Source organism: Rhinolophus hipposideros (genome assembly GCF_964194185.1).
Source record: "Rhinolophus hipposideros genome assembly, chromosome: 9".
Classification (NCBI taxonomy): domain Eukaryota; kingdom Metazoa; phylum Chordata; class Mammalia; order Chiroptera; family Rhinolophidae; genus Rhinolophus; species Rhinolophus hipposideros.
The window spans coordinates 91,255,392-91,281,389 of record NC_138055.1 but is presented as its reverse complement, the minus strand read 5'-3'; the positions used below and the strand labels follow the sequence as shown (position 1 = coordinate 91,281,389).

Below are 25,998 nucleotides of genomic sequence, written 5' to 3'. Positions count from 1 at the left end.
ACAGGTGTTTTGCAACTCTGGGAACGACCACATCGGCCTGAGTGCCTTGTAGCGGAAGCGTGTCTGGGGAGAGAGTGTCTGCAGCGCAGTAAGAAGAAACCCCAGGTGGACGCTTGGAGTGCGGATCCTTGGGAACCACACGAGAGCTCCTGCTCACCAGTATTTCCTATGTCTTGACCTTGGGAAACGGCAGACCTTGTTCAGGCACTCACCTACTTAGGAAAAGCCCCCTCCCCCAGGGACTTCCGGGCCAGGGTGGGGTGCAGCAGTGTCTGAGACAGGGGACACTGGTGTCTATTCTGTCTCATTCACTAGGTGGTGGCCGGTGGCCTTTCCGAAGTGTGGGCTACCTGATGATGAACCAGATGTAAGGGCAGAACTGTCTTCTGAGAGACGTCTCCCCCTTGGTTCTTCTGTCGCTTCAGACACTCCAGGTGCAGGGAGGCCCTTCGACCTGCAAAGCCAAAGAACTGGGGTCACAGCAGGAAGAGGACAGGTCTGTGATGCCTTGCACCCAGGGGGAGGAAAGGGGCAGTGTTAGTGGCCCCAGTATACTTCCTCTTTACCCTCCATCTTTCTCTGACACATATCATGTAGCATATGTCCCAGTCCTATCCCAACCAGCCTTACCCTTGGAATTCCCTCTTGTTGCTTTAGAAATCTGCCCAGGCGTGGGGGTTGTTTGAGCGAGGCACAGTTTCTGTCACCCCTAAGTGCCTGCCCAGTCAACCCGGGGTGCCCACTGGCTGGCCACATCTGAGACTGAGGTATGCGTGAGGGTTTACCTAGGGAGGCAGAGCGAAGGAAACCCCTCTTTGGAGATTGTCGGATGTCCCTCCTGTTCTCCCCCGGGGGTGTCAATTGTCGGTTTTCATCATCTTGATAGGAGAGCCTGGAACAGAGAAGTCTTTGGGCTTGTTCCTAGAGACTGAGAAGTGCACCCACAGGGACAGCTGCCATCCCAGAAGGCAGTTTGCTGTCCTCCTCAGTGAAGGGAACCTTGTGTTTTCATGAAGGTTTGGGGAAGGCAGCAGGAACCGGCCATCCCCAGGAAATGCGGCCCTGCTCTCTGGCTGCACAGCTTTCCAGCTCCTCACACACAACCTGTCTACCCTGAGCCCACCATTTCTGATCAGAGGCAGTGGAGGCACTCTTGAGTGAAAATTGTTGAGAAAGTTGGAAAAAAATTCTAGGTCCACAAGGTTTTTTTTTCAGGAATGACCTCGGCCCCTCTGTTACCTGTGGTATTTACCATGACCACGCCCAACTGTACCCAACTGACCCCCACCCCCCATTTCTCCCTGGCCTGCCCACCCCTTCATTATCAAGAGCACACAGCAGTTGCCCACAATGCCGTAGAATGACCCTGTCAGTGAGCAGCAGAGCTGCCCGGGCCCTCAGGGACACTGAGCCATGGCTTCTAAGCCTTTCTGACGGGGGCATGGTGAGCACTGTGTCGCACACAGTCCCAGCAGCATTCACAGCCCACTGAACTGCAGGCCCTGAACCGCACTCACCTTGACTGCACTCCGATAGCTTCTAGTGTACTTTAGTCTGTTCTCCTTCCTTCAAAAATGTCCACTAAGAATTAATATACTTTGTAAATTTAATTATTCAATAGACTATCCTCAGTAATTTAGATGATTGTCAATTTTCCCTCTTATTTTGTACAATGTAATACTTTTCAAAACAAAATGAGAAACGTAACAAATATAATAAACACATAAAACAGAAAAAAACTGTCCACCAAGGTGACTTCACTACCGCCGCCCTGGGGGCACAGCTGTCCCCCTCAGGCTGCATTCTCACCCCTTCCTTTTACAGATGAGGCCGACTCTCCATTCCTTATGTGACTGCACCTACTTGGAGGGCAGAGGCAGTGCTGCCTTTCTGCTCCCAGCACACTGACTTCCAGCATTTGGAGATGTTCTGGAAAGTTTCTCAATGAACACCTCCAACCCTTTCCTCTCACTTTCAGCTTGGTAAGCCCTCTCTATTCTATTTTCTTACCCAAATCGTACCCATTCTTGAGGACGCAGCTCCTGTTTGACCTTGTGCCTGGCGCCTGTTACGGTCACCTTGACCTTGACCGTCTCTGACTGTCCATACCCCTTTGTGTTGTAGCACTCTGTGAACAATCAGTTAGACAATCTCCATGTTGCCTTCCTCTTCTGAGATCGTCTTAGCTTCCTAAGTAGTTTGCAAAATCTCTTTGAGGGCTGAGACTGATTTATTCACGGTCTAGCACAGTGCTTGGACGACCAAACACTCAATAGGAGCCAAGATAGATGGAAGCACATGCTTTTCCTGATTTCTAGGATACGTGGCCATGTATTCATTTGCACTCTAAAAATCAAAAGCCTAAAGGGCTGGCCCTTCCTTATCATAAAGTGCTTTCAGGAAAGCTTCTAACACAGTGCACCTTGAACTTTTTGAATACAACCCACGGTCATAAATACATTTTATGAGACTCAGTACACACATATATTGGCAATTAAACATGTTTCACAAAATGCTCCTTAGCTTTCTGACACTGGATATGCTATTTTATATTGTCTTATTCTACCCTAGTCGATGCTATTCTGTGCTGTGCTGGGCTAGGCTTCCTTTTAAAAGCGCCAATCATAACTAGGTAAATGTCACAACCCTCTAACGGGTCTAGAGCTGCAGTTAAAAAAATCCTCCTCTTAAAAGATTTCAGGGACCAGATGGCTTCACTAGTGAATTCCACCAAACCTTCAAAGAGGATCTAACACCAATCCTGCTCAAACTCTTCCAAAAAATTGAAGAAGAGTCAGTACTCCCTAACTCATTTTATGAGGCCAACATTACCCTGATACCAAAACCTGGTAAGGACAACACAGAAAAAGAAAACTACAGACCAATATCTCTGATGAATACTGATGCAAAAATCCTAAACAAAATTCTAGCAAATCGAATACAACAATGCATTAAAAAGATTATTCACCACGACCAAGTGGGGTTCATCCCCAGGGCCCAAGGATGGTTCAACATCTGCAAATCCATCAATGTGATACATCACATAAACAAAATAAAGGACAAAAATCATATGATTATATCAATTGATGCAGAAAAAGCATTTGACAAGATACAACATCCATTTATGATTAAAACACTTAATAAAATAGGTATAGAAGGAAAATACCTTAACATTTATTATGACAACTTGTCTATGACAAGCCCTCAGCTAATCTCATAATTAATGGTGAAAAATTGAAGCCCTTTGCTCTACATTCAGGAACAGGACAGAGCTGTCCCCTATCACCTCTGCTTTTCAATATAGTGTTGGAAGTCCTTGCCAAAGCAATCAGGCAAGAGAAAGAAATAAAAGGCATCCAAATTGGGAATGAAGACGTTAAATTGTCATTCTTTGCAGATGACATGATGCTATATATAGAAAACCCTAAAGACTCCACCAAAAAGCTGTTAGAAACAATTAACGAATACAATAAAGTTGCCGGCTACAACGTCAACGTACAAAAGTCCATTGCATTCCTATATACTAACAATGAAATCTCAGAAAAAGAAATACAAAAAACAATTCCTTTTGCAATTGCAGCAAAAAGAATAAAATACCTAGGAAAAAAACTTACCAAGGATGTGAAAGACCTATATGCTAAAAACTATAAGACATTTTTGAAAGAAATTGAAGAAGACACAAAGAAATGGAAAGACATTCTGTGCTCGTGGATTGGAAGAATCAACATAGTTACAATGGCCATATTACCCAAAGCAATATACAGATTTAATGCAATCCCCATCAAAATCCCAATGGCATTTTTTAAAGAAATAGAACAAAAAATCATCAGATTTGTTTGGAACCACAAAAGACCCGGAATAGCCAAAGCAATCTTAAGAAAAAAGAACAATGCTGGAGGTATCACACTCCCTGACTTTAGCTTGTACTACAGGGCTACAATAATCAAAACAGCATGGTATTGGCAGAAAAACAGACACATAGACCAATGGAATAGAATTGAGAACCTAGAAATAAAACCACATAAATATGGACAAATAATTTTTGACAAAGAAGCTAAAAACATACAATGGAGGAAAGACAGCCTCTGCAATAAATGGTGCTGGGAGAATTGGATAGCCACGTGCAAAAGAATGAAACTGGACTGTTATCTGTCACCATGTACCAAAATTAATTCAAAATGGATCAAAGACTTAAGCATAAGACCTGACACGATAAACTGCATAGAAGAAAACATAGGTACTAAACTTATGGACCTTGGGTTCAAAGAGCATTTTATGAATTTGACTCCAAAGGCAATGGAAGTAAAAGCTAAAATAAACCAATGGGACTATATGAAACTCAAAAGCTTCTGTACAGCAAAAGAAACCATATATACAAAATAATACAAAATACAAAATAAAGAGGCCACCAACTGAATGGGAAAAGATTTTTGCAAACAGTGCCTCCGATAAGGGGCTAATATCCAAAATATACAAGGAACTCATGAAGCTCAACAACAGAAAAACAAACAACCCAATTGAAAAATGGGCAGAGGACCTGAAGAGACATTTCTCCAAAGAGGACACACAAATGGCAAATAAACATATGAAAAAATGCTCAACATCACTAATCATCAGAGAAAATCAAATAATAACCACAATGAGATATCACCTCACCCCAGTCAGAATGGCTATCATCAACAAGACAAATAGCAACAAGTGTTGGAGAGGCTGTGGAGAAAAAGGAACCCTGATACACTGTTGGTGGGAATGCAGACTGGTGCAGCCGCTATGGAAGGCAGTGGAGGTTCCTCAAAAATTTACGAATAGAATTACCATACGACCCAGCAATCGCTCTCCTGGGTATCTACCCAAAGAATTTGAAATCATTTATACATAAAGACACGTGTGCTCCAATGTTCGTTGCAGCTTTGTTTACGGTGGCCAAGACATAGAAACAACCAAAATGTCCTTCGATAGATGAATGGATAAAGAAGTTGTGGTATATATACACAATGGAATACTATTCTGCGTTAAGGAAAGATGATATAGGAACATTTGTGACAACATGGATGGATCTTGAGAGTATGATGCTAAGCGAAATAAGTCAGACAGACAAAGCAGAGAACCCTATGATTTCACTGATATGTGGTATATAAACCAAAAAGAACAAGACAAACAAATGAGAAACAAAAACTCATAGACACAGACAATAATTTAGTGGTTACCAGAGGGTAAGGGGGTGGGGGGTGGGTGATGAGGGTAAAGGGGATCAAATATATTGTGATGGAAGGAGAACTGACTCTGGGTGGTGAACACACAATGGGATTTATAGATGAGGTAATACAGAATTGTACACCTGAAATCTATGTAATTTTACTAACAAATGTCACTCCAATAAATTAAAAAAAAGAAAAAAGATCCAGCACTGACAAAAATCTCAGCCCCTGTTTGCTAACAGCACCCTCTGCTGGGTAGCTTTATTATAAGTAGTTTCATGAACATTTGTTTAATTGCCAATAATATACGTATGTGTGTAACTGAGTCTCACTATAAAATATATTTATTGGTTCATTGCAGTGAAAAGAATGTTTAGAAGTTTTCCTGTTTCGTGAGCGCTGTATCATGAGGTGGGACCACGCTCACCAGGGACTATGTGTGTCTGTGTGAATCTGGGGGCTTCCATCTCCCTAATGAGGTGACAGATGCTTTGCAGGTGCTCTTTTGATCTTTGGTCTCCTCCCCTTCCCAGACCATTCCCAGAGGAGGGATGCCAGGACCTGCCCTTCACCCAGACCCTTCCCTGCAGGTGGTCTCGTGGGGGTGGGGGGTGGGGGGGCAGCAGAGCTCACATCTCTGTGGGGAGCAGGCTGGGCTCACTGCAGTACTCGCCATCTTCACTCATCTTCACATCATAGGTCTCACTCTGAGAGACTTCCTCTTGACACACCATAGCTATCTGGCTCTCCCGGGAGTGGCACCTGAAGTGTCCAAGAAAGAGGAAACACATCAGAAATCGCCAGCCCTTCTGCGTACCCCTGAGCAAGCACCCCATCGCACACAAGTGCACATGCACTCACACACACAGCCGCCACGGCCTCCTTCTCCTGCAATCGCTGAGGATGCCGCGGAGACATGGAAGCATTAGGACTGGAATTAGGATTCTATGTGGGAAAAGGACCTCTGGGTCAGGACCCAGGGAGACCTGAGTTCTAAGCCCATTCAGTCTTCCTCTGGCAAAGGGACTTAGCCCATCCCATGTCTCAGAATCCTCATTAGTAAAACTGGAGTAACATATGTCCTGCCTGACGCAGAGGCTTGTAAGTAACAAATGAAGCAACACGTGAGATGGTGCTTTGAAAAGTGGAAAGGATTTTAAAGAAGGGTCCTGGGCTGCACCTGATAGGGCAGGGTGGACCAGTGAGATGGCTGTTACCCCTCGCCCCCACTATAGACAGCTGGGCCTTTGGGCATTTGTTGGGCAGACCTGGGAAGATCCTGGTGTCATATTTCAACCTACCTTAGAGTTTGATATTGGATCTCTGGAGTGAATGCAGAGAAAGAAGCCTCACATAGAGGGGTTTACTCTTCTGAGCAGAGGGGAGTGAGCCTGAATCCTTGCTGAGCCTGAGTCCCTGCTGAGCCTGAGCCCCTGCCGAGCCTGAGTCCCTGCAGAGCCTGAGTCCTTGCTGAGCCTGAGCCCCTGCGGAGCCTGAGTCCCTGCTGAGCCTGAGTCCCTGCTGAGCCTGAGCCCCTGCGGAGCCTGAGTCCCTGCAGAGCCTGAGTCCTTGCTGAGCCTGAGCCCCTGCGGAGCCTGAGTCCTTGCTGAGCCTGAGCCCCTGCTGAGACTGAGCCCCTGCGGAGCCTGAGTCCTTGCTGAGCCTGAGCCCCTGCGGAGCCTGAGTCCTTGCTGAGCCTGAGTCCCTGCTGAGCCTGATCCCCTGCAGAGCCTGAGCCCCTGCAGAGCCTGAGCCCCTGCCGAGCCTGAGTCCCTGCTGAGCCTGAGTCCCTGCGGAGCTTGAGTACCTGCTGAGCCTGAGTCCCTGCAGAGCCTGAGACCCTGCTGAGCCTGAGCCCCTGCGGAGCCTGAGTCCTTGCTGAGCCTGAGCCTCTGGGGACCCTGAGTCCCTGCGGAGCCTGAGTCCCTGTGGAGCCTGAGTCCTTGCTGAGCCTGAGTCCCTGCGGAGCTTGAGTCCCTGCTTAGCCTGAGTCCCTGCAGAGCCTGAGCCCCTGCTGAGCCTGAGCCCCTGCGGAGCCTGAGTCCTTGCTGAGCCTGAGCCTCTGGGGAGCCTGAGTCCCTGCTGAGCCTGAGCCCCTGCGGAGCCTGAGTCCTTGCTGAGCCTGAGCCTCTGGGGAGCCTGAGTCCCTGCTGAGCCTGAGTCCTTGCTGAGCCTGAGCCTCTGGGGAGCCTGAGTCCCTGCTGAGCCTGAGTCCTTGCTGAGCCTGAGTCCCTGTTGAGCCTGAGCCTCTGGGGAGCCTGAGTCCCTGCTGAGCCTGAGCCCCTGCGGAGCCTGAGTCCTTGCTGAGCCTGAGCCTCTGGGGAGCCTGAGTCCCTGCTGAGCCTGAGTCCTTGCTGAGCCTGAGCCTCTGGGGAGCCTGAGTCCCTGCTGAGCCTGAGTCCTTGCTGAGCCTGAGTCCCTGTTGAGCCTGAGCCTCTGGGGAGCCTGAGTCCCTGCTGAGCCTGAGCCCCTGCTGAGCCTGAGTCCTTGCTGAGCCTGAGTCCTTGCTGAGCCTGAGCCCCTGCTGAGCCTGAGCCTCTGGGGAGCCTGAGTGCCTTCGGAGCCAGAGTCCCTGCTGAGCCTGAGCCCCTGCTAAGCTTGAGACCCTCCCACATGAGGATGTGTCTTGGATTACATTGCTTTCCCTCTGGGCCAGAGTCTTCTGCTCATTTGGTCACGTCTTCTTTAGCTCTGGCCTAGGTCTTCTCCCTTTTCCTGTCTGTGCGTAGCTTGGTACCTTCTTCCATCATTCTTCCTGTAGATACTGAAGGTGGGGGGTCCACTTTATGTTCAAACCCATGAGGGCATCAGGGAAATATCCCAATTTATTCTCTCAGAACTGAGTGCTGGATCGGTGCCTCGGCTTTGGCCCTGGGCCCAAGAGGCACTCAGGAAGAGTAAGGGCAGTTCTCGGGGGTCGGGGGTGGGGCTTCACAGATGGCTGCTCACCCCACAGTCTGAAGAACAGATGAGATGTCATAGGCTCTCGATGGGGTGAGAAGAGAGGGATGTGAAAGGAGCTTTGGTGAGGCGCAATGGGATGTGCTTCACAGAGAATGGTGCAGGCAGAAAACACCACTTCCTGGGGGTCCCCATGTGCAAGGCACGCTGGCCTGTCCCCAGCAAAAGCCAGGCCAACACTGGAGCCACCTCACTTAACTTTGAGCTGTGACATGAAGGACAAAGTCTCAAAGCTGGAACTTTGGTTAAGTTGTCCCTCTTCACCAAGCTGAACTTACTGCCCTGAGTGTTGTTTTCACCAACTGCAGTGGGAAGTGGGGGAGCTGGCATTTAGAGAGCGCGTACTACATGCGAGGCATTGTGCTGTGTGCTTTGTGTCATTCCTATCTCATTCACAGACGTATCTATCGGAGAGGAAGAAATCCCCAATGTCTCTCCCAGCCTTCTCTCTACAATGGTTCTCTCCCTTTATTTAATACAGAACAAAGTTTAATATGAAAATTACCTTTGAGGGAGGTGTTGGTTTACACTGAGAAGCTAATGATGAACACAATGAGCCTTCTTAAGGAAAGGTTGGATAAGGGGAGCAGGGAGAAGATGGTACTAGGACTGAATCCCTGAAGGCTGCAGAAGGGGAGGAGGGTGGCCGGAAAGGGAGGGAGCCACCCAGACAGGTGTGGGATGGCCACGTAAACTTGGACATTCTCCTGTGCAAAGCCGGACTTTCCAATCAGAATATGAAATCCAGTGCCGAGCACATTGGCCCACATATAGAAGGCATCGATATTCATCTCTTGAACCACAGGACTCACCCAACGTTGCCTTTGGGTGGCTTAACCAGCCAGTCTTCCAGAGTCAGGCACACCGACGGCCAATTTGATTTGTCTGCCATCAGACACTGTTAATGTCCAGGCTGTGTGGACTTACATGTGGCCATTTGAAAATGGGTATTCTGAATGGAAGTGTAAACCAGTGGGCAGGAACACTGGTTCCTTGAATAAAAGCAGCTTCAGGACACTTGCCCAGGGATTCGGAAAGACACTTGCACTTCTCGATAATTTTCTGAGCTCAAGGGCAGGAAAGAAGACCTGCCTGAGAACCTGGCATGCTGGGAGTCTGCCGTCCTGCTGGGGGCAGCTGTCCTGCTCTGGAAGAAACGCTCAGCTAAGGGTGAGGCGGTGAGACGCAGAGGTGTGTCCCTTCCCACTCAGACTGGGAGCAGAGCTGCCGATATGAACAGGCAGAGCCTGCAATCCCAGGCGGTGCTTCCAGGGGCCCAGAGCATGGCAGCAGGCACCTACCATCCCAGCACATCAGAGCAATGAATCCTGGAGCCCCAGGGAGCAGGGCACGGGAAGGGAAGAGCCAGGGAGGAAGTGGGAGGTACAGTCAGGACTACCAGCAGTGACCCTACACTGGGGCAGAATGCGCAAGTGCTACAGCTAAGGGCCCCTTGCTCCCCAAATGCCCTTCCTGGAGGGATGAAAAGGGTACAAAGAGGAGGCAACAGGTTCATTCCCCTCCCAGTTGGGCCAAACGCTAGGTGTGGGCAGAGTCTTGGGAAAGGCCAGGGGAATGGAGTCTCTTGTGCAGCTAGGATACAAGCATCTTAGGGACCGGGGTCAGGTTCTCCCTGCTCAGGCCTGGCGAGAGAGGCGAGGAGGTCCTGTGCAGAGTTGGGCTCCTCGGGACACTTGCTGGCCAGTGCGGCTGTGGTGCCTTTTTCGAGCACGGCTGCCACCAGTAATTGGAGGCAGGACTTGGCAGGCAGCACTGGCCGAGCTCTGTCACTGGGCCGGGGCAGCAGCTCCACCCCAGCTATAGAGATGAGTCACAGGCCCGGGGCTGAACTCTTCTTCCCCAGACCCCCTCTGGGCTGGAGTGTGCATGGGCGCTGGATACGCGTCCTCCTGCTTACCTCTTGGAGCTGAGCTTCCACGCTGCCTCCTGCACCTGGACAGCAGGAGACAGGGGGGGCCCGCGGCCCTCCACGGTGCTGACTGCGCCGGGGTAGCCGGTGGGGCGGGGACAGCGGCCCAGGGCAGTGTTGTTGGCGTTGTTGATGTTGGCGTTGGAGCCAGTGGATGAGTAGCTGCTGGGGGTGAAGGTGGAGTCCACCAGTTTCTCGTGGGAAGGTGATTCGGTGTCACCCTGGCTGTTGCCCGGTTTGTTGATGTGCAGCGGGCGCTGGGTGGTGAAGGTCTGGGGGAAGGTGCTCCGGCTGTCGCTTTGGTAGTAGCTGACATGGTTGCCGAACAGGCCACCGGCTCTCTGCAGGCAAGACGGGAGGGGTGTGTGGAGGAGCAAGTCCCCTCAACGACCTCTCCTTCTCGCATGGGAAGCTGCCTGCCCTCCAGAGAACACAGCCATGCCAGGCAGCACGCGGCAGACGGGGTGCTCTCCCCTCACGTGGACATAACCCGGACAATGCCTTCTGAAAGAGCTGGGGGAATGGTGAGGGACAGGATGGCCTTTGGGGACCAGTCAGGCTGAGGAGGCTGCTGCCTGGAAATTTCTAGTGAAACTTCTAAAGACTAGGATTGAGGTTCAAGGACGAGCCTGGGAGGGCAATACGTAATTGCAGTCAGCCTTTTGGTTTGGCAGGTACGAGGCGCTGTGAAATCTGAGGGGTGGGAAAAGGGACCAGAAGATTCTAATGAGATTTTAAGAAATGGAACTCCAACTGGCTCAGTGGGCTAGAAACTGCGTTGGCCAAACAGTTTTGAAAATAGGGATGATGAGTTTACTACATCAATTATATTACGGCCTCTTTTCCTCTTGCAGGTTCTCAGAGATTTCCAGCTGGGAACCAGTGTTTATTTCCAGCATTCTTTCCTTGTCCCGGGCAAGTGGGTAAGGCTGGTGTATGGGGTCTCACTGGGGTGGTATTAATGGTGCTGTGCCCTTGTGGCCACCCGTTAACGAACATTTCACAGTGCTGAGGATGAGGATGGCGATGACAGAACCGCCACAGGCAGGCCAGGCTCATCGCACCTCCCTGTGTTCCCAAAGCCTGGGAACCCTGGCGTGGGGCTGGCGGGGACAGCTGGGACTGGGACCTGGCACAATTATGCTCGGTAGCGTCTGCCTTCCTATGGGAAGATTTTTTTTTTTTTTAAAGATTTTTATTAAAAATATGGACCTTTGTGATTTAAATGACAGAGAATTCAAGATCGCAATTCTGAAAAAACTGAACGAGATATGGGAAGATTTTTAGCTAAAAACCGTCAGGGTTAGACAGGTATCACATAGGAGTGAACGGAGCTGGATGTAAGAGTCCCCGCATTCCCATCATGTTCAGTTTTCATTATTAAACCTGTGGTCAGCCTCCGTGTCAAAGAAAGCAGAGGGAAGGCTGGAGGGGACTTTTGTGACCTGGAAACACATGTTCTATCTCAAGAGAACAATTGCGATTTGGTTTCAGCATCTGCTGCCATGGGGGAACACAAGCCCAATATTGCCAGAACTTCTGAATTTTTTCAAGAGAAGACAGAAGTTTAGATTTTTATTTGGATGTGCCAGATTTTCAAATGTTGGTAAGCCTATAAAATAGATCTGCAGATTAGACGTGGCCTAAGGGCCACCACTTTGCAGCTTCTAATGTAAAAGTTTCTCCTTGGAGACAGTTCCCTTAGGAAAATGGCTCTTTCCTCGTCCAAGGGCCAGTGATGGTCTCTGAGCTGCCATGTGCTGGGGACCCTGGCTTGAGATGGAGTCAGGCTTGGAAAAGTTGGAGGGATAGGAAATGGCTGAGCAGGATAGAGCTCCGTGGATTTTCTCCCTGGGTTTTCGCAGCAGAACACCCGCCCACCCTCCTGCTTCAAACCAACCTTTATGAAGGTAAGAGTACAACTATGGCGTCCACCTACCCTGAAGATGTCGTCCTCAGAGGCAGCAGACACAGCCTCCTTCATGGCTTTGTCCAGCTCCTCCTCAGCTGTCAGATCTCCAGAGATGGCACGGCGGATCTCGGGCCCGATGTCGTGCAGCGTGCGCAAGCCGGCCTGGGACCCAGGGGACTTGTGAGGCCCCAGGCCCTCTGGTCCCCACCCCCAGGGGCCTGCCCAGGGAGTATCTGTGAGCTAGTACCAACCAGGGCTGTGCTCCTTCGGGACCTCTTTGGTCTGCCCCTGAGTGGAAGCATCCATCCGCCCACCCAAGCAAGATGAAGGCACGGTAGGATGGGCTGCCAGGGGACTTCAGCAGAGCTCCAGAGAGCTGGCGGCCGGGGGTGTGGAGCAGGCAGGACCACGGACGGCAGTGTGTGTGGGGGAAAGGAGTACGTGCCCCCCTCACACGTCAGTCTCTGAAGGGACTTCCAGGCCACTGGTGAGAGGCCTGGACCCTGGCTAGAGGACAGAGGAAGGTGACGAGGCCCTTCCTTGGGGTGTGGCCCCTCACCTGCAGGGACAAGGCGTTCCGCTGGGAGGGCTTGCCCACAAGGCCCTGCTCTTTGCGCTTCTTGAATTTCCGGAAGTACTCTTGGATCAGGAAAGTCGCGTAAAACTTGCCAACCGTGACCTCATCATCTGAGACATTTGAAGACAGGACAGAGAATTGGAGGTAAACAAGGGGAATTCAGTTGGGCTTCATTAATTTTTTTTTCAGCATCCAAACTTTTTGAATTTTTAAAACTTAATTTTTTTTGGAAGAGACAGTCATTGTCATGGTTCAAAAAGACAAAAATACATAAAAAGTTACATAGTGAAAAGTCTCTCTCCCATCTGCTAGGTTACCACCTCTTGATTGATCACCTTTTTTTTTTTTTAATTAGTTTCTGAGTATTTCTCTAGTGGTTGTTTATGCAAATGTTTTCTGCAAATAAGCAAGTATATTCTCATCCTCACTTTTAAAGAAATTATTTCCTACTTTGCTTTTTTTAACTTAACTGTCATTGCTAACAAATTCTTACTTGATTCCCAAGCTTCAGGTGCCCAGCATAAATTGACCAGTCAGTCCCCTAAGTACAAAATAGTTCTGCTTAGAGGTTAGTGGGAGGGGTTGGTGGAAGGAGCACCTTCCTCCTTTCTAAGTTTGGGTTTTTCTTTCAACCAGACAGATTGGGTTTTCTTCCATGTGCTTGGCTGGGTCCCTGTTGGTTTGGGCCCCCAAGTTACCCATGACATAATCAGCCCCTGTCTTGGGAATGAACCACACGGGGAATGAAGCCAGTAAGTCTCCAAGGGGAAGGTTTCGTACATTATAAGAAGTGCCTTGGCTCCATCTCCGAGTTCTCTGTGAAGGATGGGCAACGGACGTGGCAGACAGTTGGGTGGGTCAGATCTAGGGGTGTGTGATGGTTCTGCTTCTAGTTGTTCCTTAAGAATGGCCTTCCACCTGGCAAGGGCCTCATTCCCATTTGGGAGGAAAGACCCCTGAGTGACCTGTCCAGGGTGATCAGGGAGAAACTGCTGCAGGGGAAGAGCTCAGAGTTCTGGCGTCTCTGAGACCTGAGTTCGAATCCTGATTCTACTAGATAGTCACCATGTAGCCTTGGGTCAGCTACTTAGCTTCTAAGAATTTCAATTCCTTTAGCGAAGTTCCTAGAAACATTATAAGGAGTAAATAAAATACTGTATGCACAGCACGAGGAGGAGCTTGATCTGTCTAGGTGATTCTTCACTTAGCTCCAGTCCTGCCTTCCCTCTGGGAAGTAGTTCTCAACAGGGGTGGCACCACCTTTTAAGGAGTGCTTTGAGAATGCATGGGACTTTTTCAGTTGTCACTGTGATTTGGAGATGCTACTCGTACTGATTCTAGATGCTTCCCTTACAGCACAGGTATGTTTTGCACAAAAAATAATAGCTTCGCATGCTACATGTCTTTTAAGTGTTATGCTAGATGTCCACATGGGGGACAACCTGCTTATAATGATCTGAGCTAAGAACCTAACTTCGTTTTACACATGAGCACAAAACATTTTTTTGCATGGTTTTACTATAGCCAGAATTTTCTAGGAATATAACTGCTGTGTACATTGATAGAAGACTTTATTTTGTTTCAACTTGACCAAGAGAGGTTTACGTTTTGGAAAACTGTGTCTGTGATGGCAGTGCTCCTTGTGGTGTCTGAGTCACCCACTGTCTCCGACCGCCTGTCCCAGTCTGCATTAATTCTATGCATGTGCACGTATGTTAGGTGTACATATATGTATGTATATAGTTATTTAAATATACTTGGCCCTTACTTCAAAATGACAAATACAAAATGTGGACAATGTTCAATATGGTCTAACTTTAAACATACTTATTCATTATAACTGGGTGTAGGCAAGCATTTCTTTTTTTTTTTTTTTTTTTTTTTTTTTTAAAGATTTTATTGGGGAAGGGGAACAGGACTTTATTGGGGAACAGTGTGTACTTCCAGGACTTTTTTCTGAGTCAAGTTGTTGTCCTTTCAATCTTAGTTGTGGAGGGTGCAGCTCAGCTTCAGGTCCAGTTGCCATTGCTAGTTGTAGGGGGCACAGCCCACCATCCCTTGCGGGAGTTGAACTGGCAACCAGCAACCTTGTGGTTGAGAGGACGCGCTCCAACCAACTGAGCCATCTGGGAGCTCAGTGGCAGCTCAGCTCAAGGTGCCGTGTTCAATCTTAGTTGCAGGGGGCGGAGCCCACCATCCCTTGCGGGACTTGAGGAATTGAACCTGCAGCCTTGTGGTTGAGAGCCGACTGGCCCATGTGGGAATTGAACCGGCAGCCTTCGGAGTTAGGAGCACGGAGCTCTAACAGCCTGAGCCACCGGGCCGGCCCCGAATTTCTTCAGTTAATTCTAACTTCTGGCATAGTTGTACCCAAACATTTACATATTGAAAAACATTTGACTTTAATATTTTTGTATTAAAGCATTATGTTAATATTTTGGAAATTACATATGTAGGAAGGTTATATTAGCTATGATTTTCATTTAGGATAGTGATAAGGGCATTATAAACTATTTGTTATATAAAAGGGGGCTTTGGGTTTCACAGGGTGGAAAAACACTGCCCTCAGAAGAACAAAAAGAATTTCCACCAAAGGATCTTAAGGCCCCTTTTTTCCTAGAGCAATCAGCCTAGCAGTTTATGGGGAAACCTATGCTTTGCAGAGTTTCCTTGGAAGTTATGCCAAGCTTCTAAGACTCAAGGGGCCTTGCCTTGAGGCCCGTTGCCTCGTCATCTGTGAAATGCAGAACAAGAGCAGTTTTCCAACCTGTCAGCCTGTATCTGAGTTGTGAAGGGCATGGCACTCTCATCCCTTCTAACCAGTAGGGCCTTTCAGCCCACAGGCAGGGTCTAAGGAAAGCAGGGCTCCCGCAAGCCTAGCGGACTCAAGAGCTGCCAAGTGCCGAGCATGTGGAGCTCAGGGAGCACTTACCACCAGCGGGGGGGACCACCTGGTCCAGCAGCTTCATGCTGGTCCGTTTCCAGATCTTCTTGATTATGGCCCGCAGCTCTTCATTGGCTTGTTCCAGGTTCCCTAGGGGAGGGAGACGCCAGGCTGCAATGATCATCAGCCCCGTGGATGGCCCCATGTTGTGCCCTCTGCATAAAGTGCTCACAAACAGCCCTGATCCATCGTTTTACTTTCTTTCTCCCCAGTCTTCCTACTGTCTGCCTCCATCCTCCTTCTCTTTATATCGCGTTCCGTTTCCCTTCCTTCTGCCTTCCTTCCCATGCCCTGTCCACTGCTATCCCCTTCCTGTCTTCCCTGCCTGCTGCTCAGGCCAGCCGGTGACGTCCCTTCACCCCAGCAACTGCTTTTCTTTGTGGGTGGCACTTAGACCTGACAAGACTGCTGGTGCCAGACTGAGCTCAACAGCCATTTGCCAGGAGAGCACAAGGGGCTCTCCATGGAGGGCCTTTCTCATGGCTTGTGGGCTGTAGGGGAAAGATGGTGATTGGGTGGAAGAGCGGTCTCCCCTGCAAACCCACGCAGAGTGTCCACATGCAGGGGCCTTCCATGTCAAAGCCTTATGCTGAGCCTCCTGTGTGGAGGACGTGGCACAGCCTCAGGGTGGGAGTGGGAAGCAGAAGACACTACTTTCTCTGCTGGTGAAACAGGCTCGGTTAGATGCCTGTCCCATGCAGCCTCGGGGATGCTGGCCCGGTAGCCCTGCAAAAGGAAAGCTGAGACCTGCAGCTGTAAGAGAGGATGTGCTAGGCAGGATTCTAAGACGCGCCGCAACCGACATCCTGCCACCACAATATATACACACACTGCATAATCCCTGGGACTGTGAGTAAGACGGCTGTTACCCTGTGGTTAGGTTGTATTACATAACACAATCGGCCTTAAGGTAGGGACATTGTCTAGGTGGGCCTGACTTCATCACATGTGCTCTTTAAAAGCAGAGTTCTCAGGCACAAACTCCTGGTTGTAAAATAAATCAATCATGAGTACGTAACGTACAGCATGGAGACTACAGTTAAAAACACTGTGTTGCATCTTTGAAAGTTGCTAAGAGAGTAGATCTTAAAAGTTCTTATCACAAGTAAAAAATTCTAACTACAAATGGTGACGGATGTTAATTAGACTTACTATAGTGATCATTTTACAAATATACAAATATCGAACGATTATATTGTACGCCTGAAACTAATATAATGTTACATGTCAACTGTATGCCTCAATGAAAAACAAAACAAACAAACAAAAAAGTAACATGAGTAGGCAGTCAAAAGACAAAAGCAGAGGGTTTTCTCCAACTAGGAGCGGAAGGAGGGGAGAGCTGGTTGCGTGGGCTGGGACGAAAGCACGCACCCATGCTGTGACCTGCTCGGCTGAGACAAGCAGCCTCTTGGGGCTGAGCGGGGCCCAGCTGAGAGCCAGTCCTACAACTGCAGGAAATGAATCCTGCCAACAACATGATGAACCAGAAGTGGATTCTTTCCCTAGAGCCTCCGGAACAGGACACGACTTGATCAAGATCCTGACTTTGGTTTGTAAGACCCTGAGCAGAGAACTCAGCCACTCCATGGCTGGACTCTTGATCTACAGTACTGCGGGCTGACCACTGGTGTTGTTTTAAGCTCAAAGTTTTGTGGTAATTGGTTTTGCAGCAATAGGAGACCTATACAGGCAGACCTCGAAGGCACTCAGGGTTCAGACTCCCACAATAAAGCGAGTCACATGATTTTTTGGGTGTCTCAGTGCATACAAAAGTTATGTTTACTCTATACTGTAGTCTTCTATTAAGTGTGCAATAGCATTATGTCTAGAAAAACAATGTACATGCCTCAACTAAAAAATACGTTATTGCTAAAAACGCTAGCCATCATCTGAGCCTTCATTCAGTGAGTCACATGCAATCTTTTTGCTGGTGGAGGGTCTGCCTCGATGTTGATGAAAACACAATCCCTGTAAAGCACAATAAAACGAGGTGTGTCCACACTGATCATTTACTGCTGTCGCACAGGGAGGCAGTGCCGTCCAGCCTCTGGTGTCAGGCTGCCTGAGCTGCAATTCCTTCTGTGGCCTCACCAGAGAGGCTCCCTTGGAAGGAAGCCCAACAGGAGTGAGCAGAGCTGGCAGTGGAGATAGTGACAGACTCCTGAGTCCCCTGTGTGAATGTTGGCTCTAAATAGTTCCTGACGCCAGAGGACAGTCCAGGGCATTCTAGTTATGGAGGAGCCCTTCATGGTTATGCTCCCTTCCTGGTTAAGGCAGTTAGCGGTTTCTGACATGTGCAGTAAGAATTTGAATTAATATAATGCTCAAATACACTTGTCTTCTGTAGTGGGTAGTGTCCCCTCCAAATTCATGTCCACATGGAACATTATGACTTTAGTTGGAAACAGGGTCTTTGCAGATATGATTAGTTAAGAGGAGTTCGTACTCACTTAGGGTGGGTCCTGCCCCAATGTGACTTGTGTCCGTATAAGGTGAGGAGGAGACACACAGAGACACACATGGAAGAAAGTCACATGCAGATGGAGGCAGAGACCGAGTAGCAGCTGTGAGCCAGGAGCGCCAAGCACTGCCCGCGAGCACCAGAAGCGAGGAGAGAGGCATGGAACAGCTGCTCCCTCAGAGTGCCGGCAGGGAACCCCTGCCAACACCTTCATTTCGGACTTCTAACCTCCTGAACTGTGAGAGAAAAAACTTCTCTTGTTTTAAGCACCTGGTTTGTGATAACTTGTTATTATAGACCTAGGCAACAGATGCATTTCCAGAAGAATTAATTACATTTTCTTCAAGCCTCCATTTATTGTCACAATGATCCACATAACTGTGGAATGTCACTAACATTGTTTCACATCATCTAAGTATTTCAAAATATCCTCCTTCTACATCCCAAAGGTTTGCTTGGTTTGGGACTGGTTCTCTGAAGTACGTGTTAATTTCTCTCCAATTCCTTCCATTCTCAAAAGTCTGAAGGGTAAGGACAGATGAAGACTTATCCCCATAAATGTAGATGCTTTCTCATATTCTTTCTAGTTGCTTCTAAGAACTTGGCTTTGCCTTCCAGACTTAAGAGATTAACATGTTTGAGGGGGGCTTGTCTCTGATCAAAGTTTGCCCCTGAGTTGGCCTGGTGGGCCTCTTGGTAGCTATTCCTTTTTTTTAAATGTTATTTTATTGTGGTGAGAACATTTCACATGCGATCTACCCTCTAACAGAATTTTAAGTGCACAATTCAGGGACAATGTTGCATAGTAGAGAAATGTCTTTGTGTCTAAAGTTAGGTTTAATTCTGACTGTAGTTCCCATGTGGTTGGCTTCTCCCCTTGTGCCTGGAATGCTTGATTCCTCAAAACTGGTTCTGTGTATTGATTATTTTGGATCAGCTCCTTTTGCATTCCTATCAGTGGCTGGTATTCTTTCACTGGGGCTTGGTTTGCTCTGACAGCACGTTTTCAACAGTGAGGAAACTGGCTGCAGTGTATCAGCTTTTCCTTCCTCCATGGAATGAAAATGTATATCCTCAATTTACATCAAGCTCTAAGTAGTGCAGCATATTCCTTCTAGTGGTCATTATACCCGCTCTCCTTAGAAAAGAAAGTCTTTCCTCCTCAGCATAATTGTAATAGTCATGGTAAAAAATTGGAAAGTAACCAAAGTAAAGGAAGAAGGTAAAAGTTATTGCTCCTTGTACCACTCAGTAATAATCAATGTGAACACGTTAACGGACTTCCTTCCTATGTTCCTTCTAGTTATACACACCACACACATATATTACATGTGTGTTGAATTCTTCAGCGTCAAAATAGGGATATTTACAATGATTTCAGATGGAGCAATAGCATTGGCTTCTGAGAGTATATTCTTCAGCTTTTGTTTCCTTTTAGTTTAGCTGCAGAACTTGACCCTTAAAGTGTGTGTGTGTGTGTTTTTTAAAGATTAGCTCATTGTTTTGGCATGCATCTTGTTGGCCTATTTTTGTTTTCTTGTTTTCCTTCATTTCAGACATTTCTATTAATTTCTGGAAGGCTTTCACTGAGAGAAGGCACCTCTCTGGGGTTGTCACTGAACTGAATTGCCAGATATCATTTCATTACCTTTCTTTTCTTTACAAATGAAGAAACTTAAGTAGAGAGAGAATAAATGACTTATCATACATGTTATCCGATTGAAGTCTCCCACCTCCCTGCCCAGCGTTCCTCCTGTTGCACCAAAAGAAAAACCGCGACTGGCAGCCTGAGACTCTAAGATAGAAGCATAAGAAGGGAAAGAAGAACACTGCTTGTCTCATCTGTGTTTTCTCTGATTACTGTACGAGAGGGTTTCAAACTTTAGTTCCTGTATGAATCATAACGCAGCTGGTTCAAAGTGCAGACCCCTGAGCCCTGCTCTGAGACTAAAGACATCTGAGCTGGTGCTGGGACCCAGTATTTTAAACAAGCTCCAATAGTTGAATCTGAGGCAGGTGGTCTTTTGACTGCATTCTGCGAAACACTAATAGGCTAGAAACTCTTGGAGGGCATGTGCTCTTCTTAACCACATTTCATAGAGCCTTTTGCACTGAGTGCTTCAGAAGTACTTATCAATGATAAGGACAGCCAATGATCTCAGACAAAGCTGCTGCTAGCCCAGAGGGCGCCCTTGTGCCAGCTAGAAGGGCATCCCTCCAGGCAGACACAGTCCCGAGGGAGCATGGCCTGCCCAGTAGAGCATGGGTGAGATCTTAACCCCTACCTGTTGGCTCCCTGAGCACCCTGTGCCCAGTGCAGCCTGTACTATTGTACGTGATGACCTTGACCACAGTTACCATTTGCCACTATGACCCCTTCCTGACACAGGTCTTTTTAATTTAAAAAGAGAGTTGAGCATTTGGGAGGCCCACTTGTAGCCAATAAAATTTCACTTAGGTGGGGCTTGGTCCCTCTTCGGGTAACACTCATCTCCTTCTGCTTTTTGAACTATACCCTATGATTTCAAGATATCACCCAGAATAATTCCTAGGGTTTGATATAAAAGTTAGAGTTCAAAATAAATAAGCTGGAGGCGAGGAGACATTTGAGAAGCAAAGAAAACCTGACCAGGCCTCTTTAACATCCCCGAGGTGGAGGTCATTGCTGAAACAGCTCTGACGCTGTACAGGATTGGGGAGGTCCTGGGACCCTCTGCAGGCTGCCGAGTTCCTCTCTGGTTGGTCTGCTAGACCTTCCAGTGGCCTGTGGGTGATTCTTACCTTCTGTTTTGATCCTCAGGGCTGTCCGGACCAAAGCAAACAGGGTGGCGTTGAACATGACCGTCCCATCACTGTTCAGAGGCATGTTCATGGAGACCAGGCGCTGGAGGAGGAGGGGAGACAAAGCTGGTGATTACAGTAAATGGTTCTCAGAGGACCTACAGAACCACCATGGCAGGTGAATGCTGGGAGGGAGCTCAAAACTTGTGTTGGCAGTGGGAGGGGGCGGGCGGGGGTTACAAAACCTGTTCAGGGGAGAATCTTGGCTCTGCCATAAGTACTCTTACCTGCTGCACAGAGTGAGAGAGGAATGGAATTTGTCTCTATTAAACCCTTGCTTTCAGCCCCCTTCCCTGCTCAGGTGTTGCTCAGGCATATGGGTGTGCTCTCTACTGGAAGCAAAGAATAACTGTGCGCAGGCATTTGCTGGGAGCCCACCTGCCAGCAAACATTCATCTAAAGTCCTGATAAGACAGGCGATAATGGGAGGTTTGGTTGCAGGAGACGCAGTGTTTCCTTTTTCCTGTATACTGAAAAATCTGCTTCTACATCAAGCTGGATCAAAGCTTGCCGACACTGGATAGGATTGGACTGCCCTCTTCCCTCCTTTCCTACCCTAAAACTGCTGCCATGGCACTGTGCTCTGGTGTGGGGCCCGCAGCACACACCAGGGCCATCATGAGAAAGAGCTCCATGAAATTCATTCTGGCATTTGCTCTCGCGATGTGGTCATGGATATTATTCATTAGATCACATGGTGTCCTCCTGTTAATTGTAGTGTCAAGAAGGGTTAAATTACCCTGAGTGACTGATCTTCTTGATTCTTACGGACAGTGTGAATTTCATCGTGGTCCCTGGAAAGCTTAACGCTCAGTCCGCAGCCTGTCCAGGCCCATCTGGAGGCCCTGAGGGGCACACTGCAGTCTCATGTGGGCTGATTCGCCGCTGCTCTTGTTTTCACTACACTTTACCTTACGTTCAGTCTGTGCTCTTTTTCCCCCTCATATCTTTTACACCCTTGGAAATCTTCTAAAATCCTTTTTGTAACGAAGTGGAGGTACAAGTGAGAAAAAGCTGAGTAAAACAACACAAGAAGAAGGTTCTATATTCCTTCAATTCTCCATTTTTCCATGAGTGGATTATTCACAGAGCTGAATTTTTCTGTTTGTGTTTCTTCCTCTCTACAGCTCTCTGACATCACTCCTCCCCAACCCTTATATTATTGCAACATGGAATGTAGAATGGTGACAATGGGAATTGGAAGAAGAGGGGAGAGAGTGGAAATGATACTCTTCAGCAAAAGCTGGGTTACATAGTTGGGGTTACAGTGAGGCAAGAGAGGTGCCTGGCACGCAATTTAAGGGGGCGCTCATTCTCTAGGTCATGCAAGGGCCACAGGGGCAAGAGTTGGGTAAAACAGAATGTTTTAGGGTGTTTATCTTAACCTTTTTTGGGTCTGGACTCATTTAGATATCTGATGAAAAAGATGGATCCTCTCCCTGGTACAATTTGTGAGTATTTCAGTGAGTTTTTAAAAAATACAGTTTCAGGCTTTGAGGATCCCTGAAGCGAATGCATGGACTCTCTCATGGCCCTCTGATCCCAGGACAACACCCTGATCCATCCATCACGTGTGGGAGTCTTCCAGGTTGCCTAGGAGATGCAGCCTGATGGGGCAGCAAAGCCCGCTCTGAATAAGGTCCTTTATTCAGGGTGGGACATGAGGCATTCACTTCATTTTTCCTTTACAGAGTCTGAGAACTTATTGCTGGAAGGAACCTTAAAATATAAACTGGCTCAGGCTCATTTCTTTAAGCACATAAAATATTGTCCTCACTCCCCTAAAAAAATCAATGGCTTGACCAAGGTCACAAGACAAATAGACATCTTGCCTCCCATATTTTCTCTTTCTCCCATGAACCCAGGGCATCTCTTACTTTGCAAGCCACACGGTGAGGGCACAGTTTCCCGAAACCCAGTGGGGGCTGAATCCGCCGGAGCAGGGTCACCACATCTAGGTGTTTGATGCGGCCCCTAGAAGAGGGAGCAGAGGAGGGAAAGGTCAGTCAGGGGCCGTGGTCTCTGCCAGGAGCCCAGGAGTCGTTTGCCCGAGAGGTGGGGTCCATCTACAGGAGGAAATCTCTATCGCTGTAGCCCTGTCAGTCAAACTCAGTGCAGAGTTGCAGAATTGCATGAGAAAACTCCAAAACCAACACATACAGGCTTAGATTTTAATGAGCGATTTTCCAGTGGTGCCTGCCATATTCAAGGGGGAAAGGATTTTAGTAGTGCAATGAAATTCTCAACATGTACTTGTTGCTTCAGTTAAATAATCATCTGACCAAAAGGTATTCGTTGAGTGTCAGCCAAATGTGATGATTGCCAAAGGTATCCTTGGACCTGAGGCGGGAATGAAGCTGAGATCTACCTGGCCCTAGCTATCCTAACTTGGGCACCTACCCGTCATTCCTGACACCAGGATCGCCTGTCTTTCCATTCAACTGAAAATAGTAGCAATTAGGGTTTCCAAGCAGGAATTCCCACCTGTTTTCAGGAATTTTTTTCATTTTCCCATTCCCGAATCCTGAGATATAAACTGTTTTCTGTTCTCCACAATGAATCGTTTCCATAATGTAATGGCCCATACTACCAACCGCCTGGGTTCAAGGAGCTGGTTTTCCCGATTTCCCGACCAATTTTTCTCAGGATTCGGGAGCAGGAAAGCAAAAATAACTCCTGAGAATGAGCAGGAATTCCTGCCTGGAAAGCCTAGCAGATATGTTCTTGACTTAGCCAAAGGAACCTGGCTTCCTAATGCTGCACCTTGACCCTTGACCCTGGGGTCGGGTGCAATTCAGTGTTTCCAGTCACTCCACCCAGCGCTAACCTGTGTTGACCCTCTTCTACAGGTATGGTCGCTCGGTCCTGTCTCTCAGCTTTGGGAATCAGGACTTCCCCCTGGGAACTTACTTGGCCTCAGGGTCATACTCTGCCCAGATTCTTTTAAATTCGTCCAGATGGTGGGGACCAAGGATTGACCAGTCCCTCGTCAGGTAGTCAAAGTTGTCCATGATGACAGCTACAAAGAGGTTGATGATCTGCAGGGAACAGAGATTATGATGAGTCACCTAAGAGGACCTTCCTACACACTTGCCACTTGAATCCACCTTGCATGGCAGAAGCCAGCATTTCCAAAGACCAGCCATATATCACCATTGAAAACACCACCCCGTGGCACGTGGGCCTCTTGGGTAGGAACTTGACACAGCTCCCCTCAGAGTTGTGTGGATGAACCACATGTGGTCTGGACAGCCTCCCTCATACCAGGCTGCTGGGTAGGGCAGCCAAGGACAGAGGGTAACTTCACCCACCTTTTCCTCATTCCCCATCAAAGTGCCACGTTGCCTCTCGGCCTCCCCAGACATCTCCTCTGACCCCTGAGACAATGCCACCAGCACAAGAGCCAAGAGTGGAAAGAGCGATGCTGGTTGTGCTCACTCTGACTCAGGCTTTCTGCCTTTATCGCAGTGTGGCTGGACATTCCTAGTAATGCCTTCTTCCGCTGGGGTGGCCCTGACCACGAGCTGCAGAGATGGCGGGCTCAGGCTGCCCTGTCTTGCACACGCCTTCCCTGCGGCTGTTTAGTGGCCCTCAGCTCACCAGGAAGGCACAGAGCATGTAGAAACTGATGAAGTAGAAGACGGCAAAGCTGCTGCCGCAGGGCGTCTCCCCTTCCGTGCTGTTGCTGGGCTCCGACTCCGGGGCGCACTTCTTCCCTGGCATGCAGGCCAGCATGATGTCCTGCCACGCCTCCCCGGTGGCACACCTGGGGCAGAGAAGCGAGAGAGGCCACACCCATGGGCCACAGCCACACTCTGGCTCCTTCCCCTGCCTCCTTCCCTGGAGGGAACAGCTAACTTGAATTTGGTGTTGATCATTACCTGAATGCTCCGATATGTTCACTAAATATGAAAATTTGTAGCATTGTTTTGAATGTTTTAAAATGTTATATAAATGGTAACAAATAGTATCTTTTCTGCAAACTTACTCTTTTTGTGATCCATGTTAAGTGTTTGAGATTTAGCCTTTTGGATATATTTTAGTTCTATCTAGTTCATTCATCTCACCTGCTGTGCAGGCGTATAGACTATGAATACACCATTTAAAAGATCCACCTTCCTGCGAAGGCTTTTCTTTTCTTTTGTTTTTTGCTGATAGAAGTAATACTGCACCCAACACACAGGCCCAGGTCTAGGACAGGTGCTGAGCGGTGGAACTGCCAGCTGACGGTGCTGTGTCTCCATCTTTACCAGTATTGCTTGTTCTCCAGGTGTTTGCCCCGTGTATACGCCTGTCAGCAGGGCAGGGGAAACGCCACTGCTGCACAGCCTTGTCAGCTCTTTCTCTTTAGCTTTATTGAAGTATAATTAGCATAGAATTACATTGTGAGTGTACACCGCGGTGCTTTGGTATACGTATACACAGTGAAAGGATCCACCCAATCGAGTTAATTAACACATCATCACCTCACATATTAATCTGTTTTTGTGTGTGTGTGTGTGTGAACATTTAAGTTCTATTCTCTTAGCAAATTTCAATTATACAATTCAGTGGTATGGCTGTTGTCTCCATGCTGTACGTTAGACCCTCAGGCCTCACTCGTCTTATCGCTGAAAGTTTGAACCCTTGTACCAACCTCTCCCTATTCCCCCACACCCCTCAGCCCCTGGCAACCACTTTCATACTTTCTATTTCTATGAGTTTAGAGTTGTCAGTTCTTGTATTAGTGAATTTTTAAAAGTGTCACTCATCTGATGGGTGTGAAATGATATTTCATTGCTGTTTTAATTTGGTTTCAAAATGATTAATAGGTCAAGAATTTTATTTCATCTTCTGTTGAATTGAATGTTCATATTTTTGCCTGTTTGTCATGGCTTATTTGTCTTGTTCTTTTGTAGGATTCTTCCTGTATCTTTCTATCCTTTTTCAGTTACTGGCATCGCAAGTACCCTCTTCCCGTCTGTGGTTTGTCTTCAGCTTTATTTATTATGTGTTTTAATGAATCTAAGTTTTAAATTTCAATGTGATCAGATTTATAATTTTCTCCTCTATGTTTTTTATTTTAAATTTATAATAATTTTATACATTTTTCCACTGGTTTTTTTTTTTTTTGCATTTTGTTTAAAATATTCTTCTCTATTCTATCTAGGTCATAAAAATACAGCCTATTA

The 25,998-nt window shown here is 47.8% G+C and overlaps 1 protein-coding gene across 21 annotated transcripts in view; it reads right to left on the bottom strand.

Annotated features, from left to right (window-relative positions):
- Positions 1-25,998, bottom strand: part of CACNA1C (calcium voltage-gated channel subunit alpha1 C) — a 722,361-nt gene that overhangs the window by 5,845 nt on the left and 690,518 nt on the right. For all 21 annotated transcript variants that reach the window (XM_081059047.1, XM_081059052.1, XM_081059050.1 and 18 more), the window contains 11 exons: positions 24,428-24,593; positions 23,738-23,865; positions 22,705-22,801; positions 20,768-20,870; positions 15,511-15,612; positions 12,561-12,688; positions 12,029-12,163; positions 10,078-10,430; positions 5,832-5,960; positions 786-892; positions 351-454 (listed from right to left, as the gene is read on the bottom strand). In XM_081059047.1, coding sequence (XP_080915173.1) covers positions 351-454; positions 786-892; positions 5,832-5,960; positions 10,078-10,430; positions 12,029-12,163; positions 12,561-12,688; positions 15,511-15,612; positions 20,768-20,870; positions 22,705-22,801; positions 23,738-23,865; positions 24,428-24,593 — 1,552 coding nt within the window. The remainder of the gene's footprint in view (positions 1-350; positions 455-785; positions 893-5,831; positions 5,961-10,077; positions 10,431-12,028; positions 12,164-12,560; positions 12,689-15,510; positions 15,613-20,767; positions 20,871-22,704; positions 22,802-23,737; positions 23,866-24,427; positions 24,594-25,998) is intronic.